A 21880-nucleotide genomic window follows, 5' to 3' on the forward strand; every position below is an offset into this window, starting at 1 on the left:
TCCCATATAGACCCTAAGCTCCGCCAGGAGTAATTCCTGAGTGCAAAGCCAGAAGTAATCCCTGATCATCACTGGGCATGACCCCCCAAATAAAGCAAAAAAAAAAAAAAAGGAAATAAAAATAACATTTTCAGGGCATAAAGTTTAGTATCTGATTTGATATCAGATCTGCATGACGTGTTACATATACTTGCACTCTTCTCTATTTACCATATTTCTCTCTGTCTCAGAGAAATTCTTTTCATGTAGAAGATCTTTAAACTGACAAAAGGAACTGCCTACACAGCTTGCTTTTGAGATGGTATCTACATTTTCAGTACTATCTGGTGGATTAAAACGCATTGGCATCCGCTAATTACATTTTATTTCTGTTGTATTTCTGATTATAAAAGCTAAAAGCAAGTGACTTCATACAACTCCAACTGCATGAGGCTTTTTAAATCATCTTAAAACACTGAAAGATTTTGATAAAAATATTTGTCTAACAAGGGTAAAATAAATAGCTCTCTATTTAATGGCATTCTTTTTTGGCATTCTGCTGTACATTTCTCCTGTGTGACTATTTTTATAGAACATTCACTGTCATCCCATTGCTTATCGATTTGTTTGAGTGGGCACCAGGAACGTCTCTCAGTGAGAGACTTATTGTTACTGTTTTTGGCATATCCAATATGCCCACTCTGCCGTGCGTACACGATACTCTCTGTAGCTTGCCAGGCTCTCCGAGAGGGGTGGAGGAATCGAACATGGGTTGGCCGCATGAAAGGCGAACGCCCTACCATTGTGCTATTGCTTCAGCCCTATAGAACATTAAGTGTAGGTATATAAGGTTGGAATCTCAGATCTTATTTAAAGGTTTCTACAAAGTGGCTTATTGTCATTTATACTATGTTAAACTTGATTTTATTCACATCATTCCACCAAGATCCTATGGTTTATATACATAAAGCATACATGCAAACTTATACACACTTAAGCTTTACCCAGAGCTGTCATATAGTACAATTATAGTACTAAAATTTCATATGAGACTTTTCTATTTGTTTCTTTTTTAAAGAATATGTTTGGGGAAAGCAGTCATCATATTTTCTTTCATTATGAATGTTTATCTTTTGCCTCTAGGTGGATCGGATCATCTTCTGTGTTTTCTTAGAAGTTGACTTCAAAATCTACAAAAAGAAAATGAGCGAGTTTTTCCCTGTAGGTGAGTAAAGTGACTTGTTTTCCTTAGAATCTGATGCCTAAAGGACTGGAGGCTTTGTTTGTTTTACTGCTTTGTTTTGATTATTAAAGAATGTCACACACATGATTTGAGACACCCCTGGAATTTGTATTATAAAACATAGAAACTAATGGGAAATGTAAGTTTTACACTCTGTTCCAGCGATATTGCGTTGTCCTGAAGAAGTCAGCTTGTCTCTTAAGTCTTCATTTCTTACATTAAAAGTAAGAAACAGAATCAAATCACTTCTAAATATATTTTCCTCTAGAGTGATAGCACAGCAGGTAGGGCATTTACCTTGCACACGGCCTACCAAGTTTGATTCGATTCCCTTGGTCCCTCTCGGAGAGCCCAGCAAGCTACCAAGAGTATCCACCCGCACAGCAGAGCCTGGTAAGCTATCCGTGGTGTATTCGATATGCTAAAAACAGTAACAACAAGTCTCATAATGGAGCCGTTACTGGTGCCCACTCTAACAAATCAATGAGCAACGGGACTACAGTGCAGTGCTACAGTGCCCTCTATTACAGTGTATGACTTCCTCTCAATGCCACTCCCAGGCCTGTAGCTTCATCCACCTCAGTGATAAACATGTTGAAACTTGTAAGGGGCCCATTTATGTTTGTTGGCAGACTTCTATTTCAGCATTACTCCCTATCTTCTAATGGTTTAAATCACAGTGAAGATAGTAGCACTCTCTAGTACACTCAAAGAGATGGTCATTCAATTTATTTCACACTTCTTTTTCAAATATAGGAGAAATCTCAGGGTTACAAGAGAAACTGATGAGCAATGAATTGACTTTGAGTGTGCCAGGGATTGGATTTGGTTAATTTTGATATTTTTCCCTCTTCCAATTGCATAAGGATAAAACTTGTTTAATACTTAGCTTTATAATGCCATTATAGTCACAGTACCAAAAGTGCTTTTCACAGACACGGAAAGAGAAGCTACCATGAGTATTACTGGTATTTGTCTTTCAGAGAGCTTTCTTTGGAGATTGTTGTCATGTCCACTTGGAGTCGTTTTTCATGTAACCAGTAACTCTTGAAGGCAGAAAGGGCAGAGTAAAAGATCTGGTGTACATTCACCCTCGTAAGCCATTTATCATAGCCACACAGTGGAGAGAAAGAGAAGCCCTGACCACAGATCCAAGTAGGAAGTGAGAAACCGCCAAGAACAGTCACAGAAAGTTGCTAGAGGTGTGCTTACTCCATGCTAATGTTTAAAGGGGATAAGTTTTTCTGCGTACTTAGAAGTACTTCTCTAATTTTATAATTTAAAAACAAATCTGCATTTAATTTGGCCCTTTAACAATAATATTTCCCTAAATAGAATACAATGTAAGTTTTTAAAGTCTCCATGTGATAAGGGAAATTGTGGTTGCGATCTTTTCTCCCTCTTTTATTCCCTTCCTCTTTCTTCTCCTACTCTCCTTTATACCTTTCTTCATTGTAAAAGCAGCTTACTAGCTTAAAGAATGTAAATCAAATAATGACTATTTAATATGTAGTTGTTGATATGAGTTAAGCTTAATAAGTTTCTTTTCCCATAATCTGATGGCTTGTTTCTTTCAATCTCCTTGTTTCATACTTTCACTTAATTTCTTATGAAATCACAGTGAATGAGCTGAACTGATTGTATCTGCATTTCTTTTTATAAATACTTTTTTTAAAAGACTGTAGATTCATTAAAAAATGTGAATTGCCATGCTGCGTGAGGCAGATAGTCTTATGTCTTCTCTATATTGCAATATAGTCTAGATTTTATAAATTTAGACTTCTTGACATGTTTAAAAGTGATGACATAGTGTTCATTTTTATGTTTTCAAAGATGAACACTTGTTTTCATTCTAACATATGATACAAAATAATTGCAAAATTATGATCCATTGCTATGAAAACAAATCTATCCATCAGCAGATATTCCCAATGATGAGAAGCCAAAATTATACAAGAATATCTCTTAAAAAGTGACAGGTTTAGTAGTCTTAGACTGGATTAATTAATAACAATACAAATAAATTATTGTTTGAAAAATTGCTGCTATAAATAGACCAAATTATATCTTACATTGAGCTAGGGAAATAAAATAATCCTCAGAGTCACATCAATGCTATGAATCATGCCATGCTCAAGAAATTATTTCTAGCATATATTTATAATATGTACATTTACAAAATAAATGCCAAAATCTTATAAAATTACTTAGTATTTCTGCAATGCTAGGCATAAGTCATTTGTAAATTATAAATAAGCAATATGAAACAAAGAAATTGGATGGACTATGTGACATAATTCAGATAATAATGTTAGCTGTTCTTAACTGAAAATTATGGTTAAGTCATAATCATACAGTATCTTATTGGAATATAATTATTCTCACTTCCCACCTAGTCCCTTAGATTGGTTGTTTCAGAGAATACTTACCTAATATTCTTACCCTTTTCCAATGCAATACTGATAATACTTTAAAGGGGGAAAAGCCATTTTATATTAAACCAAATCTCTATTATTTCCACATCTTTACATTTTATAACTGGAAACCTCGGACAAAATTTATTAGAAAACAAAAATAATAAAATTATGGTGGAAAAATATTTAAGATATATGTAACTTAGCATAGCTTCACCACCCACCTCATCTTGAGAATAGGATAACAGTTAACACTTATGGATTGCTTTCTATCAAGCAGGTAAATGGGCTAGGTCAGCTAATCTTTATTATAAATAAGAAAAGAGCTACTATATTAGTCCTAATTATAGATATTGTATTTGATGCATTCAAAGGAAAGTGAAGTATATTTAAAAGATAGCAGCATTACTATATTTAAAATTTAGAATCACATTAGTCACTGCACAAATCATAATTATTTTGTTTTCAGAACATCTTCAGAGAAATATGAGGTCAACTTCTAAGTTACATTTGGTGCCTTGAACAAATATTAATAATTTTATCCTCGGCCCCACATTTTTCAAAACTCTAATACTTTTCTCTTTTGATTTTTTTCTGATTTAATACCTGCAAAAGTTTCTTGAAAAAATTTATTATGTGAGACAAATTGGCATGTTTCATGGATCTCAAAATCAATTCCACTCTAAATATTCTAGCAGGTGGTCACTAGGAATCCAAGTCACCTTCCTACCAGGATAACCATGAGGAAAGATAGAAGAGGGCTTATGTTAGTCAGCTTGGATTACTGTAATAAAGTACCACAGATTGGTGACTCAAACACCTGAAATTCATTTTCCTATAATGGTGGAGGTTAGGCCTCCAGGACTAAGGTGTAAGCAGGGACCTCTCTTCTTGCTGGTAAATATCCCTCTTTTTCCTGAGTCTTCTTCAGATTTGGAGTTGTGACCTCAGCTTTTCTTCTAAACTGAAAACAGTCACACTGAAATAGCACCCACCCAAAGAATTTTATTTTAACTTAATTACCTCTTTAAAGACATATCTCCAAATGCAGTCACATTCTGAGGTGTTAGTATTAAGACTGGCACACGTGACTTTGGGAATACAGCTTGCTCACATCAGGGCTCACTAGGAAGGCAGTAGGAATCCCAAAGGGAAAAATGACAGGAATTATTTTTAGAAGGCTTTGTTTCTTCCCAAGGGTGTGAAATATTTGACATTTTTCTTTGAACTGTATTATTTGAATGTATAGTGTGGCAGATTTATTGAATTACCATACACTTTGGTTGTGAAAAATATATAGCTACTGTCACTGTCACTGTCATCCCGTTGCTCATCGATTTGTTCAAATGGGCACCAGTAACATCTTTCATTGTGAGACTTATTGTTACTGTTTTTGGCATATCCAATATGCCACAGGTAGTTACAATATACCATTATTTGGTCTACAACAAGTATTTGTATGATTCAACTCGTAAATAGAATTTCTTTACATAAAAGGCTTATTTTTTCAGGGGTGAAATTTATGTTGTGATTGGTTACTAAAAGAAAATAGATAATAGATAATACTTCATATAAAATATGGACTACTTTTTAAATTAGCATCTACAGAATCTAGTCTTTTGTTTTTTTTTTTTTTTTTTGCTTTTTGGGTCACACCCAGTGATGCGCATGGCTTACTCCTGGCTTAGCACTCGGGAATTACTCCTGTCGGTGCTCGGGGGACCATATGGGATGCTGGGAATCCCCAGGTTGGCCTCGTGCAAGGCAAACACCCTACCCACTGTATTATGGCCCCAGCCCCCTAAATAATATTTATAGAGAACTGAATAATGCTGGTTTTTTGTTAGTTCGTTTTAAAATAACAACACAGTTAGTTTAAGAAAAGTCTGAATTTATTTTTTGCAGTGGTTCTCAGCTATAGGTAATTTTTGCTAAGGAAAATTTTGAGATGCTTATATTTTTTGCAGCAGGGAGGGGAAAGGCTATTGGTATCCAATGGGGTGGGGTAAATCAAGGTTCCTTTGAAATATCCTATGATGTTTAAGAGAGCTTCCCATAGTAAAGAATTATCCAGTCGCAAGCACCACTGGGATAGGAACGAAGAAGCTCTGATTTGTACCCATCCCTCTTTTACCATTGATGCAAACAGGCAGATTTTGACTATAGTTTCATTGTGTTTCATAGTGTTTTATGTTGATATTTTATATCAAGTACCTATTTTGCTGGCTTTGGAATCTCTGTCTTCATCTGGACCTCTGACTGTTTTTTTTTTTTTGATTCATAACCCTATTCTGGGCTAGACTTTCAGCTTTTCTTCTCTCTGTTCTGTACTTACAGATAGCTGAATTTGTTTGAAACTTGTTAAACCTGTTGACCCAGTCCCCATTCCAGCTTCCAAAGACTCATAGCTACCACCAGACATTCTTGGGATCATCCATTCGTATTACCTATAGCCCAAATTCAACAGCCTTAGAAAATGTTAAGTCAAATATAGGTTTCATTCATGTAATGAATAGTGTTGAGGAACAGGACAGAACTCTGAATAAAGAAGAAAAAATTCAGCCAGATTCCCTCTATGTGCATCAAATAAAGGCATATTTCATCATGTCTGAGAGTATTTCGTATTATCACTGGCCACTGGTTGATAACATTACACTGTGAACAAACTAATATGTTTGAATTTCAGAACTATTCCTGCTAGTACCTAAACTGCATGGATTCATTAACAATGGAAAAACTTCTGACTAAAAATTATATTCAATCATATTCTCTTTATTTTTAATAATGAAAAAAACTTGTTGATTTTTAGCTTAATAATGTGCATATTCAATATTTTAGACTTATGCCATATAATTAATGAGTATAATTCATATCTTTTAAATAATAAAATGTATTGGTTCATACAATTAGTATGAGCAGAATTTGAGTAGTTAATTGTAAAAATTCTCTGAACAGGCTGTGTAAGCCCTTCACATGCACAGGGATTACACGTAAAAGGATGTTTGCAGGCTCTCCAGGCGGCTCTCTATTGATGCCTGCGTTCAGTGCTCTAGAGCCACTTCTCCACCCGGGATGGTTGTTGTCATGGACAGAAGAAGGAAGAACGCTTGCCAAGCTGGTTACTGATTAGTTGCCGTTTATTCAATCTCTTGTCTCTCCCAGTTCTCTCTCTCTCTCTCTCTCTCTCTCTCTCTCTCTCTCTATCTATCTATCTATCTATCTATCTATCTATCTATCTATCTCTAACGGTGCAATTCTTTCTTCTTGTTGTATTCATCTCCTCTGTCTCTCTCTTTCTGCTGCTGTCTCTCTGCTGTCTCCTCTCCTTCAATCCCCCCTTTCTCCACACAGTGGCTTTTTAAACCTAATACCATGCCTCCCTAACCACACCTCCCCACGGGAAGCATGATCAAAAACGTTTTCCCAGTCTTCCAGACCAGCTGCAGCCCACAAGGGCAGCCCTTAAGGTGTGTTTCTCCTCTCCTTAGACCTGAAACTTGATTAATATCTTTCATTCTACTTCCTAATATTTGCCATTCTGTATGGACACAGTAATATACAATTTTAGGCTTACAGAGTGACTCTCCTGGGGACATCTCGCCACGGACTCAGACTAAAGTGCTCAGGCCAGATCAATCATTTCTAACCCCAGCAGGGTTCAAATCTAGTTATTAATTTTTGGAGCATTACAGAATTTGTCCATGATCAAGCTCTTAACTTATAGTTAAGCATTAGGGCACTTTGGCCAGGCCTATTTTTTTTTATATTGCTCATTTTTTATTAAAATTAATAATATTGAATGATATTTTTTTAGTATTTTTTTTTAAATTTATTTATATTTAATTAGAGAATCACCGTGAGGGTACAGTTACAGATTTATACACTTTTGTGCTTATACTTCCCTCATACAAAGTTCGGGAACCCATCCCTTCACCAGTGCCCATTCTCCACCACCCGTAAACCCAGCGTCCCTCCCACCCTCCCCAATCCCATCTCCCCCCCACCCCACCCTGCCACTGTGGCAAGGCATTCCCTTCTGTTCTCTCTCTCTAATTAGCTGTTGTGGTTTGCAATAAAGGTGTTGAGTGGCCGCTGTGCTCAGTCTCTAGCCCTCATTCAGCCCGCAACTCCCTTCCCCCACATGGCCTTCGACTACAATGTAGTTGGTGATCGCTTCTCTGAGTTGCCCTTTCCCCAGAACGTGAGGCCAGCCTCGAAGCCATGGAGTCAACCTCCTGGTACTTATTTCTACAGTTCTTGGGTGTTAGTCTCCCACTCTGTTATTCTATATACCATAGATGAGTGCAATCTTTCTATGTCTGTCTCTCTCTTTCTGACTCATTTCACTCAGCATGAAACTTTTCATGCCCATCCACTTAACTACAAAATTCTTGACCTCCTTTTTTCTAACAGCTGCATAGTATTCCATTGTATAGATATACCAAAGTTTCCTCAACCAGTCATCCGTTCTGGGGCATTCGGGTTTTTTCCAGATTCTGGCTATTGTAAACAGTGCTGCGATGAACATACATGTGCAGATGTTGTTTCGATTGTACTTTTTTGCCTCTCTGGGATATATTCCCAGCAGTGGTATTGCTGGGTCAAATGGGAATTCAATATCTAATTTTTTGAGAATCGTTCATATTGTTTTCCAAAAGGGCTGAACCAGTCGGCATTCCCACCAGCAGTGAAGAAGGGTCCCTTTCTCCCCACATCCTCTCCAACAGCGGTTGCTTTTGTTCTTTTGGATGTGTACTAGTCTCTGTGGTGTGAGGTGGTATCTCATGGTTGTTTTGATCTGCATCTCTCTGATGATTAGTGATGCAGAGCACTTTTTCATGTGCCTTTTGGCCACGCCTATTTTGATGCCAGAGTAGCTAGCTCACCTCTTTCCCTGAGTCCATACAGTCCCTTGTTGGGACCCTGCTTTTGGGGATCTAGGAAGTAAGGGAACTGAGGCTTAATTCGAGAGAGCAGATGTCCAGGAGGTAATATAATCTGGAGTTAATCCACTCTCAAGCCACAGGCTTGTCTTTCCAACTGTCTTCCTGTATCCATACAAAAAGCAATTGCTCTGAAATAGCTACCCATGCAAAGGACATTAAGGAGAAGAAAAAGGCAATATTTACAAGTCAGTCTGATCAGGATACAAAAATGATTGACAGGTTGAGGAAGCAGTCAAAAAACACCATCTCCCAGGGCCAGGGAGAATGGGCAAACCAAGTCAGACTGCAGTTACTCTCCTTCTGCTCTTCCTAATTCTCACTTATTTTTTGGTGGCATTCTTATACAGAACACAATGTAATTAGTATCAATGTATAATTCTTTTATTTCCTCTTTTTATTATTTGTAAGAACAGTTGGTATCCTCAGGTCATTCTTACTCTCAAATAGAGACAAATATTTAGATATAAAAATAAGGCCTGATAAATGCATCCTTAGGTCATTGTGTGGATTTCATAAATTGTAATGCTGCAAAAACAGATGTTTTTAATCTACTGTGCTGCAAGACAATATATAGTTTTTGTTTGTTTCTTTGGGTGGGGGGGCGTACCCGATGTTGCTCAGGGCTTACTCCTGGGTCTAAGAGCACGGATCACTCTTGGCAGGACCCAGAGGACCGTATGGGATGCAAGGGTCAAACCCATGTCTACCGCATGCCGGGCATATGCCCTCCTCATTGTAATGTCTCTTCAGTCCCTATATGGCATGGTTATTCGGTACTATTCACATCAGTTGCTTGTTGACCTAAATGGTGTTACGGCATGCTGAATGCAAAGTAGTGTTCCTGTTCTTTATAAAAACAGTGTAAAGGAGGGGAAAAATGTAAGAAAATGTAAACAAAGAAATAACAATAGTAAGGAAGGTAGGAATTGAGGGAGGGAGAAGTAAGAAAGAGGAAATGAAAGGGGAAAAAATGAAATTAAAATCATGAGAAGAAACTTGTAAAGTGAAACCGAAAAACTAATCAGTCACCTTGCTTTTAATGTTATGCACTTTATCTCATAGACAATCATTTTATTTTTAAATAAAATTGTTCTTAGTTCTACTTTCTCCTCAGACATTGTATGCAAAAAATGTCCTATTGCCTGATTTACCGCGTATACTAGGAGGCAGTGTGCTCTATCTACTTCTACAAATACCTTAAGTCCCAGAATTTGTGAATGCATTTGCTAAACTACAATGCAAAGGAGAAATAATATTGCAGATAGAATTAATGTTGCCAAGCATCAGTTGCCAAGACCTTGATATAAGGCTGGTAGAGCTTGGCAGATAGCCCAGGGCTCAGGGGAACATGGTTTTGCAAGAATTAAGGCCCAACGTTCAAAACTCCAGAGTGCAGATCCCTTCAGGCACTGCTGAGTATAACCCCGAGTGTCCCTAAGTGCACTTTGTGTGACTCTTGTAGCCCCAGCCATCTCTGGGCCTGAGCAACATTGTATCACCAGTCTTTAACGTTAAATTATAAGGCCCAGTTTCCCATGTATGACTGGTAGTAGTCTCCAGGCCCTCCTAACACTGCATAGGAGACTTCCTCCCCCGAGTAAGGATGTTTCCTGAAATATCTGAATTGATCCAGTATAATCACAGGTCTTCTTAAAAAATGGAAGAGGGAAGTGGAAGAAAAAGTAAGAGTAGAATAAACACAACTGTAGGGGGATGTTTTGAAAGATCAACATTGCTTTAAAGATAGTAAAAGGGAGCCAACATCTCAAAAATGTGAGTGACCACTAATAGCTGGAGATGCAAGAAAGATAGCTTTATTTTATCCCAAGGAAAGCCATGTTAGACTCCTGACGTACAGAACTATAATATGTTTATAAGTGTGTTGTTTTAAGTCACGAAGTATGTGGGAAATTCTCTTTGGGTAAGGAAAAGAGACACAAGAAAAACTGCTTAATCTTAATCATACTGTTCCCCCAAATGACACTGAAATATATGTATGTATGAAATATATATAGAGAGAGGGGGCTTCTCCTGAAGGCCCTGCCTGGCACCTTTCCGCCGCCGCTGTCGGATCCTGACCAATCTCCATCCTGCAGGTAAACAGGCAATCCCTTGGAGAGCCTGCCTCAGCGCGGAGAAGCCCCCTCCCTGCCCCCTGCCCACCTCGGCTCGGGGCTTCTCCTGAAGCCCCTGCCTGGCACCTTTCCGCCGCCGCCGTCGGATCCTGACCAATCCTCACTCTGCTGATTAGGGGCGTGTCCTCATCTTAGGGGCGTGGCCTAAAAAGTGGGCGTGGCCTCTTTTTTTTTCCCATTCCATGCCTTCTCCTTTGGCCACAATTGATAGAATTCATTCCTCCGGAGAACTCCCTGATCATCTTAGTTACTATAGGTTAATGCTCAACTAACCCACCCTATCCTAACTTCACGAAAACTTTCAATGAACACATCAACTTGCACACAAAAGTCCTTTGTCAAAGGAGCATAGCCCAAAATCTTCAGTTGAGGTTCCTCCCAAGCTAACGAGAGCTCCAGACAGTAAAGCCCATAACAACATGAAGAAACAGAGAAAATCCCCACCACCAAGAGAGAACCAAGAAAACATCTCACTAACCTCACCAGCGACCTCCCAGAAACATATCCTCCTCTCAGATAAAGAATTCAGAGAGGAAATTGTGAGGATGGTTCACGAACTCAACACAACTATGGAACGAACATCCAATAAATTAAGGGAGGATATGGATGCAGCATTGGAACGCTCCACCAAGATAATCCAGGAAGAAATGAGAGCAGAAATTTCAAAGCTACGAACAGAAGTCACACAACTAAAAGAATCAGTAGATGAAATGAAAAACTCCGTAGGAGCTCTCAGTAGTAGAATGACTACAGCCGAAGACAGAATCAGTGAGCTTGAAGATGAGCTGCACAAAGCATATAGGCAACAACAAATAATGGCAAAAGACCTCAAAATGGCTCTAGAGTGAGTTAGAGTCCTAGGGGATGACCTCAGGAGAAACAACATAAGAATCATGGGAGTGCCGGAACCACACGGAACCAATCCCAATGAAAAAAACACCATTAAAGACATCATTGCTAAAAAATTCCCAGAGCTAGAGAATGCGGACATCCAGATACAAGGAGTCCGAAGGGTGCCAGCTAAAAGGGACCCAAATAGAAAATCCCCAAGGCATATCATAGTCAGAATGATGGATGCCGTGGATAGAGACACAATACTGCAAGCAGCAAGATCAAAGAAGGAGATCATATACAAAGGCGCACCCCTTAGATTCACAGCAGACCTATCAGAAGAAACCCTCCAAGCCCGAAGACAATGGTGGGATATAGTGAAAAAACTTCATGACATGAATGCCTCACCAAGAATACTCTACCCGGCTAAACTCTCAGTTAAACTTGAAGGAACCATACACTATTTCATGGACAAGCAACAGCTCAGGAACTTCATAGACTCAAGACCAAACTTAAAAGAAGGACTCAAAGGGCTACTATAAGACAAGGAAAAAGACCTATAAGAACAACAAACCCTACAGAAAAATGGCACAAAATCCCATGACAATAATTTCTCTTAATGTTAACGGGCTAAATGCACCAATCAAGAGGCACAGAGTGGCAAAATGGATTCGGAAACTAAACCCAACTTTCTGCTGCCTACAAGAAACACATCTGAATAGTCAGAACAAACACAGACTCAAAATCAAAGGATGGAAAACAATCCTGCAAGCAAACAGCCCCCTCAAAAAAAAGGCGGGGGTGGCCATACTAGTATCCGATAGCATAGATTTCAGGCTGAAAAAGATCAGAAGGGACAGCAAAGGTCATTTTATATTCACCAAGGGATATATACAACAGGAAGAAATCACACTCCTAAACGTATACGCACCTAATGAATGACCAGCTAAATATTTAAAAGAACTCCTAACAGAATTTAAGGAGGACATAACTAGCACCACGATAGTAGTTGGAGATTTCAACACTGCCTTATCACCTCTGGATAGATCGACAAGAACAACATTCAGCAAGGAAACGATGGCCCTGAAGGAAGAAATGGAGGAGACAGGGCTAATAGACCTATAGAGGGCTATATACCCCAAAAAGAAAGAATACACATTCTTTTCCAGCGCACACGGAACATTTTCCAAAATAGACCATGTTCTGGGCCACAAGTTATACCTTAATAGAATTGGGAAGATAGAAATTGTATCAACTATCTTTTCAGACCATGATGCACTGAAGATGGAAGTTAATCATGCACAGACACGGAGGACCAAATCAAACACTTGGAAGTTAAACAACTCACTATTGAACAATGAGTGGGTCACGGAGGAAATCAAGAAAGAAATTAAGAGATACCTGGAAACAAATGAGAATGAAGACACAAGCTATCAGAACCTATGGGACGCGGCTAAAGCTGTGTTAAGGGGAAAATTTATAGCTCTGCAAGCCTTCCTCAGAAAGGAAGAAAGGGCCTATATAGATAGCTTGACTTCGCAGCTCAAGATCTTAGAAGAGGACCAGCAAAAGGAACCCAAACCAGATCGAAGGAAAGAAATAATAAAACTTAGAGCAGAAATTAACGATATGGAAACCCGAAAAACAATCCGTAAGATCAATGAAACAAAGAGTTGGTTCTTCGAGAAAATAAATAAGATTGATAAACCGCTAGCAAGACTCACAAAGAAAGAAAAAGAGAAAACCCTAATAAACCGAATCAGAAATGAAAAGGGGGACATCACAACAGAAACCAAGGAGATTCAAAGGATCATCAGAGACTACTTTGAAAGTCTGTATGCCACGAAGCAAGAGAACCTAAAAGAAATGGACGAATTCCTTAACTCCTACAATCTTCCAAGACTGAGCCAAGAAGACGTGAAATACCTCAATAGGCCCATAAATATCAAGGAAATCGAAACTGTAATCAAAAGTCTCCCCAAAAACAAAAGCCCAGATCCAGACGGATTCACTGGCGAATTCTTCCAAACATTCAAAGAAGACTTGTTGCCAGTTCTCCACAAGCTTTTCCAGGAAATTGAAAAGACAGGAACCCTTCCGAACAGTTTCTACGAGGCACATATCTCCCTAATACCAAAAGCAAACAAAGACACCACTAACAAAGAAAACTATAGACCAATATCCTTGATGAACACCGATGCGAAGATCCTCAACAAAATACTAGCAAACAGAATCCAACAACTCATCAAAAAGATCATACACCATGACCAAGTGGGATTCATCCCGTGGATGCAAGGATGGTTTAACATTCGGAAATCAATCAACATAATCCATCACATCAACAAAAGTAAAGATAAAAACCATATGATCATATCAATAGATGCAGAGAAAACATTTGACAAGATCCAGCACCCATTCATGATAAAAACTCTCACCAAAATGGGTTTTGGAGGAACTTTTCTCAAGATAGTCAAAGCCATCTACCACGAACCTAGGGCAAGCATTATCATCAATGGAGAAAAACTAAGGGCTTTTCCTCTAAGATCGGGGACAAGACAAGGATGCCCACTCTCACCACTTCTCTTTAATATAGTTTTGGAAGTATTAGCAATAGCCATCAGGCAAGAAAAAGATATTAAGGGGATTCAGATCAGAAAGGAAGAAATCAAGCTCTCACTATTCGCAGACGATATGATGCTATACCTAGAGAAACCTAAAAGCTCTAGTAAGAAACTCTTAGAAACAATTGACCTATACAGTAAAGTCGCAGGCAATAAATCAATACCCAAAAGTCCATGGCCTTCCTATATGCAAACAATAAGACAGAGGAAAGGGACATGAAAAAAGCAATCCCATTCACAATTGTGCCCCAGAAAATCAAATATCTTGGAATCAGCTTAACTAAAGAAGTAAAGGACCTCTACAAAGAAAACTATATAACTCTACTCCGTGAAATAAAAGAGGACATGAGGAAATGGAAACATATCCCCTGCTCATGGATAGGGAGAATAAACATTGTCAAAATGGCAATACTCCCAAAAGCATTATACAGATTTAACGCGATCCCTATAGGGATACCCATGGCATTCTTCAAAGAAGCGGAGCAAGCAATCCTGAAATTTATATGGAACAATAAACGCCCACGGATAGCTAAAACAATTCTTGGGAAAAAGATGATGGGAGGCATCACCCTCCCCAACCTTAAACTCTACTACAAAGCTGTAATAATTAAAACAGCATGGTACTGGAAAAAAGGCAGAGCTGCAGACCAATGGAACAGGGTGGAATATCCCCACACACAACCTCAAATGTATGATCATATAATCTTTGATAAAGGAGCAAGAGATGTGAAGTGGAGCAAGGAAAGTCTCTTTAACAAATGGTGCTGGCACAACTGGACAATCACATGCAAAAAAATGGGCTTAGAACTCGACCTGACACCATGCACAAAAGTCAGATCAAAATGGATTAAAGACCTCAACATCAGACCACAAACCATAAGGTACATTGAAGACAAGGTCGGCAAAACCCTCCAGGATATTGAAGATAAAGGTATCTTCAAAGAAGACACGGAACTAAGCAATATAGTAAAAACAGAGATCAACAAATGGGACTACATTAAACTAAAAAGCTTCTGCACCGCAAAAGATACAGTGACCAGAATACAAAGACTATCTACAGAATGGGAAAGGATATTTACACATCAGATAAGGGGTAGATATCAAGGGTATATAAAGCACTGGTTGAACTCTACAAGAAGAAAACATCCAACCCCATCAAAAAATGGGGCGAAGAAATGAACAGAAACTTTACCAAGGAAGAGATACGAATGGCCAAAAGGCACATGAAAAAGTGCTCTACATCACTAGTTGTCAGAGAGATGCAGATCAAAACAACCATGAGATACCACCTCACACCACAGAGACTATCACACATCCAAAAGAACAAAAGCAACCGCTGTTGGAGAGGATGTGGGGAGAAAGGGACCCTTCTACACTGCTGGTGGGAATGCCGGCTAGTTCAGCCCTTTTGGAAAACAGTATGGACGATTCTCAAAAAACTAGAGGTTGAGCTCCCATTTGACCCAGCAATACCACTGCTGGGAATATATCCCAGAAAAGCCAAAAAGTATAGTCGAAGTGACATATGCACTTATATGTTCACCGCAGCACTGTTTACAATAGCCAGAATCTGGAAAAAACCCAAGTGCCCTAGAACAGATGACTGGTTGAAGAAACTCTGGTACATCTATACAATGGAATACTATGCAGCTGTTAGAAAAAAATGAGGTCATGACGTTTGCATATAAGTGGATCAACATGGAAAGTATCATGCTAAGTGAAATGAGTCAGAAAGAGAGAGACATAGAAAGATTGCACTCATCTGTGGAATATAGAATAATAGACTATAAGACTAACACCCAAGAATAGTAGAAATAAGTACCAGGAGATTGTTTCCATGGCTTGGAGGCTGGTCTCTCATTCTGGGTAACTCAGGGAAGGGACCACCAAGTAAAATGTGGTTGGAGGTCATGTGGGGGAAGGGTGAGGCGGGCGGAATACAGACTAGAAACTGAACACAATGGCCACTCAACACCTTTATTGCAAACCACAACACCTAATCAGAAAGAGAGAACAAAAGGGAATTCCCTGCCATAGTGGCAGGGTGGGGTGGGGGGAGACGGGACTGGGGAGGGGGGTAGGGATGTTGGGTTTACGGGTGGTGGAGAATGGGCTCTGGTGAAGGGATGGGTTATCGAACTTTGTATGGGGGAAGCATGAGCACAAAGATGTATGGATCTGTAACTGTACCCTCACGATGACTCTCTAATTAAAAATAAACTAATTTAAAAAAATTAAAAAAAAGAAATATATATATAGAGAGAAAGAAATAGGTAGAATTTTTTTTAAATTGTGACTATATGGGATTTAGGCTAGTTGTACAGATTTGAACACTTTTAATGTTTGTATAACATTAATGCATAGAATTATACATTCATGCTCTCTGTTATGTGACATGAATGAGGGGACTGGCTTCTTAGGAAATAGGCGCAAACCATTTCCACTTGATAGGCCTCAAAAGCTATAAGCACATTTTGCCTTCAATGAAAATCCAGTGAAGTGTTGCTGTAACCAAGCAACGTGAATAGAGGAACAAGCAGCAGCGTAGACAGAAGGCAGTCTGTCCCTTCAAAGGGGAGCTGGTGCAGTGCGTGTAGCAAATGCTGATAATCAACAGAACAAATCAAAACCTGGGAACACGAACTTTGATTAAGATGAGTTTGATCTCATAAGGAAGTTCTGATCAAACAAGGCAACACAAGACAAAATGTTTCTTGTACAAGGAGGATGATAGAGGCATATTTACAGAGATCCCTGCATGGGCTTTTGGCCTGATATTCTGGAAGTTTTTTATTCTTTAGTTGTAAATGGCACAAATACAACATATATATACATATATGTGTATTCATCAACGCCTTTATTAAAATATGTAAAATCTTTAAAAAATTTACTTTTGCCATATGACCTTTCTCTGAGACAGCATATTGCTTCAAAGAGTCTTTGGTAATGAAATATTAAAAAGATACAGGGCACAGAAGTAACCCATTGTAAGAAATGAAGTTTTAAAAGTTAGGACGTGGGAACACATGAAATAAGAGACACAGTATCATTGAAATTACTCTACCTGACAGAACTGTCTGATTGTGTGTATGTACCTGAATATTTGACAGGAAAATTGCATGATGTATTTCTGGTGTCCATTTCCTTTATTCTCTTAAGATTACCTTATATAGCTCATAGAGTTAACTCTCCCTTAGAAGCACTCATTTTCCCAGGTAATCCACAGAACCTTTAGAATTTGTCTCTCTCTCTATGTCTGTCTCCTATCCAATCTGTGTACTGACCGTGAATTGTCAAAGCCATGCTATCATGCTTCATGGTACCTCTGTCATTGCAAGCACAGAAAGGAACACATAATATCTTATGAACACAGTGTTTTACAGTATCTGCAACCAGGTAAGGTATGGGTTTCCCTTCCCAGAATAAACACTGGTTATTTATAACAGTTTCAGCTTGAATAACACCCCCCCCATCAGACACACCCCACACACCATAAAGATAACTATTTTTGAGTGAGTCTCTGCCATCACACAGATATAAGTACTTTAAGTCACTTATTCTCCTACCTGATTTTGCATGAGCATCATCTGTCAAGTTTGCTTAGGTGAAAATTTTAGGGGTCTTTACGCTAAAGGCTATAATTCAGTAATGCTTTGGTAGGATTTGAGAATTTGCATTTATGGCAGTCTCCCACGTGATGCTCTTGGTGCTGAGACCACACTTTAAAATTCTGTGAGGTTTTGTAGTCTGTTTGTTTTTATTCTTTTTACTCCTACGTAAAATATGTTGCTATGGGACTTTTAGATCAAGGAATAGGGCAATTCCCTAGTCATTGCAAATTGTATGGAATTCTTTATTTTTTGAAGCATGAGACTCTTTGTTACTTGGAAATGAAATGTTTTCATATTCACTTTGTCTCCGAAAAGAGGTGAAGTAGATATTATGGATTTCAAATAAGGTTGGATACTTCTTTATAAACAATAATATAAAATTAACTGTTTCTGAAAGCATGTTATTCATAGAACTTGTGCATTCTCACCTTCATTTTTGATCAAAATATGAACATCAGGTGTATTTAAATATTTTGTGAAGAACTGTACAGGGTAATCTGACATAGAGTGATGCAGAGTATTAAAACTACAGCCATGATGAAATTAGTATCTGCAAGGCCCTTAAACAGAAGTGGAACTTTAACCTCTGGTGGGCTCTGCATAGGAAGGCCCTTGGCCTATTTCTTGGCTTTGGCATTCCCAAACACAGAGAACAATACTATCTAAAGGATTGTCCTCTGGTTTGAAATGGTATCTGCATCATTTTTGCTAAAACCATTTATTTCATTTTTGTCCTCTAACAAAGAAGTATGGAGCTTGAAGAACTGTTAAAGAAGGGCAGCAGCTCTATGCCCACGCTCCGTCAGTCTCCTAACTGCTTCCAAATTTTGAATGGTCTGACTCCTGAGTATCAGAGGCTCTCATCTTTTATATCTCATCTTTTCCAGTTTCTGATTTTGTTAGAGAAAAAATTCTGATGAGAAATTTCCTGCATACATATGGCTCAGCCGAGCACATTATATAGAATAATGTTGAACCAAAGCCAATTTCATTAATAAGTAATAGCACATCAGGTACTGTGCAGAGCAGAAACACTCTGCTTGATTTTTATACAGATAGTACCAACATAGTAAGACCTGCATTTTGTAAGGTTGCTTTTTTAGTAAATGTCTCTCATGAGAAAAATGTTATCATTCAGAAGCCGGTGTTATTTCTCTGAGTAATGTTGTTCAGTTTTCAGGATAAGACTTGAAAATATTTCAGCTTGTATAAATCAAGATTCTCCAGAGAAGCAAAACAAATAGCATTACATTACCAATAATAATACATATAATCCATACGCAGGTAGCATATTGCTATTGGAAAATGATTTATTAGAAGCAGTTAGCATACACACATGTTTGGGAGGCTGAAAAGAAGTCCCAAGATTTGCATTTAGTAAGCTGGAGTCCCAGAGGAGCTGATCATGTAGTTCTAGAAGTTTAAAGGTCTAAGAAGCAGGAGAGTCATTGGTGTAGTTTCAGTCCAAGGGGCTGGAGGCTTGGGAGTCATTGTTTCTAAGTTTTAGTCCAAAATCGAGAAATATGTGATCTTGCACAAAAGTAACCTAGCAAAAGGAATTCCTTCTTATTTATACAAGGATCAGACTAAAACTGACTGGCCCACTCACATTCAAGACGGCAAATTGTTTTACTCAGTCTACCAACTTAAGTGCCAACATTATTCAGAATCAGCCTTATATTCACTCATCTGGCAAAAGTGAGGGCACTCCATGGCCTAGTCATGATGATACCTAAAAGTTGTCATAATAACTGGCATGGACAATTTTTATTATCTAGTCAGACATGTCACTTTACTTTTGTTTCTTCCATAAATATTCTCTTCAACCATTCAGAGCTGGTTTTATTTCTCCAACGGGAATAAACCCATTGACCAAGGGCTGAAGTGATAGGACAGCAGGTAGGATGTTTGCCTTGCACACAGCTGACCCAAGTTCGATTCCCAGCATCCCATATCATCCCCTGAGCACCACCAGGAGTAATCCCTGAGTGCATGAACCAGAAGTAACCCCTGTGCAATGCCAGGTGTGACCCAAAAAGCAAAAATAAAACAAAAAAACAAACAAAAAACATTGACCATTCAAATATATGGTGTTTTCACAGCTGCTTTATCCTCTGTTTAAGTATCACTTATATCACTTGAATCATTTGTGATCCCATTACTCATCAATTTGCTCAGGCGGGCACCAGTAACGTCTCCATTTGTCCTTGTCACATGTTAGTGTAGCCCAATGGCATCTGCTTGCTTCAGGAACACGAAGACCCTCAAACTGTTCATTCAGGGTCTTGACAAAGAAGTCTGACCATCTTGTACATCAAAAAAGGTCAGAACTCCAGATTCCTTCTCTCACTTGAGTAAAATGTGATATTCCAAGCAGAGCTCTTTTGATTCCTCTTTGGGAGACCCAAGTAGCGTTCTTATCCTGTTTCATAGGGCACAGGTCTCTGAGGCGTATGTTCGTGCAGGAAGAATGGTGGAATCAAAAAAGAGGTACCCAGAACTGGAGGTTCTTCATCCTCTTATCAACTTATTTGATGCTCTTGAAGGTGTTCCACACCACTCTCTTCATCCTGTGCAATTCAGGTGCAGTTCGTGGTGTTGAGTTCTCAACCTAGGTACACATAACTGCTACATTCGGAGATGTTCATTCCATTGACAGCAAATGGAACATCATGAACTAGTTCATTTTTCATGAACATTGCTTCATGAGATTCAGCTGTAGTCCAACCCTTCCACACTCACAGTTGAAGTTGGCCAGCATTTGTGCCACTTGGCTAATGTTTTGTGTTATTAGAACAGTGTCATCACTGAAGCGGAGGTAGAGTAGTTGCCAACCATCTACCTTCACTCCCATTCCTTCCCATTCCAGTCATTTCATGACGTTCTGGAGTGTGGCACTGAAGAGTTTCGGTGAAATGATATCACCCTGCCAAACCCATCTCTTTATATCAGTGATCACTTGCTTGTAGAATGGTGAGATCCTGGAGGTGAATCCATAATACAACTCATGAATGATCTTGATGTACTGAGTTTGAATGCCCTGTTTGGTTAGGGCTTCGATAACCATTTCAGTGGCAACAGAATCAAAGGCCTTTTTTGAATCAATGAGCATTAGACAGAGCAGCATCTTGAACTCTCATGAAACATCAATGAGCTTGGTAAGCATGTGGATATGGTCAATCATGCTTAATCCTTTTTGGAACCTGGCTTGCTCACATAGTTGTCCTTCATCTAGTGTACTGACAATCCTATTCAGGATGACTAGCATGAATATCTTGTAGACGATGGACAACAGGCAGATTGGGTGATAGTTGCCAATGTTGTGGATGTCTCCCTTCTTGTACAACAGGACGGTCCTGCTGGTTTTCCATTGGGATGGAACCTTGCATTCAGACAGCTAGCGTGTGAAAAGCCAAGCCAGTATATTGTTCAGTACTGGTGGCAGATTTCTGCAGGTGTTTGGGTCTGTCCTTGTTGGGACCTGGTGCTGTATGCTTCTTTACCAACAAAATGGTGAGTCGAATTTCAGAAGGGAGAACACTGGGAACAACATATCCATCCTGTGGAATTTGGAATGTTGTCAGGTGGATGTGGCTATAGAAGAGATAACCTTTTTCGTTGCTCTTCTGGAAGATGTCATAGATCCATCAGGACGTTGGAGGACAGTCATTTTGGTTTTATAGTTGGCGAAGAACAGGCAGGTGTTGCAAATACTTTTCCCAGCTTCTACCGCATCGGCCAACACTGCTGCTCTTCTCTCTTTGAGGTCTTCCTTTATCACTTCTTTGCAAGCTCAGACATTAGCTTGTGATTGCCTGTGGCTCATGACAAACCACATTGGTGAATGAGCTCAAGAATTTCTGAAGCAGACATATTTTTGTGGCTTTTTATCTCTTGGTATATCTTGAACAATTGTGGAGGTGCTGAACCAGTTGATCATATTCTTCTTCGATGTTGTCAACGACAGCATCTTCCCATATTGCTGCAATAGTGCCAAAGAGCTCCCATTGGTGTTCATTGTGGAAGTTCTATTCTTAAACTTTGCAGCCCTTTCTCCATGCTCTGTGAAGTATAATTTTATATGAAGGAGACGGTGGTCT

At 39.0% G+C, this 21880-nt stretch overlaps 1 protein-coding gene across 3 annotated transcripts in view; it reads left to right on the plus strand.

Moving 5' to 3' along the window:
* MACROD2 (mono-ADP ribosylhydrolase 2) overlaps positions 1 to 21880 on the plus strand; it is a 2262400-nt gene that overhangs the window by 2036902 nt on the left and 203618 nt on the right. For all 3 annotated transcript variants that reach the window (XM_055132027.1, XM_055132028.1, XM_055132029.1), the window contains exon 9: positions 1123 to 1204. In XM_055132027.1, the coding sequence (XP_054988002.1) occupies positions 1123 to 1204 (82 nt within the window). The remainder of the gene's footprint in view (positions 1 to 1122; positions 1205 to 21880) is intronic.

Source organism: Sorex araneus, chromosome 3 (genome assembly GCF_027595985.1).
Source record: "Sorex araneus isolate mSorAra2 chromosome 3, mSorAra2.pri, whole genome shotgun sequence".
Lineage (NCBI taxonomy): Eukaryota > Metazoa > Chordata > Mammalia > Eulipotyphla > Soricidae > Sorex > Sorex araneus.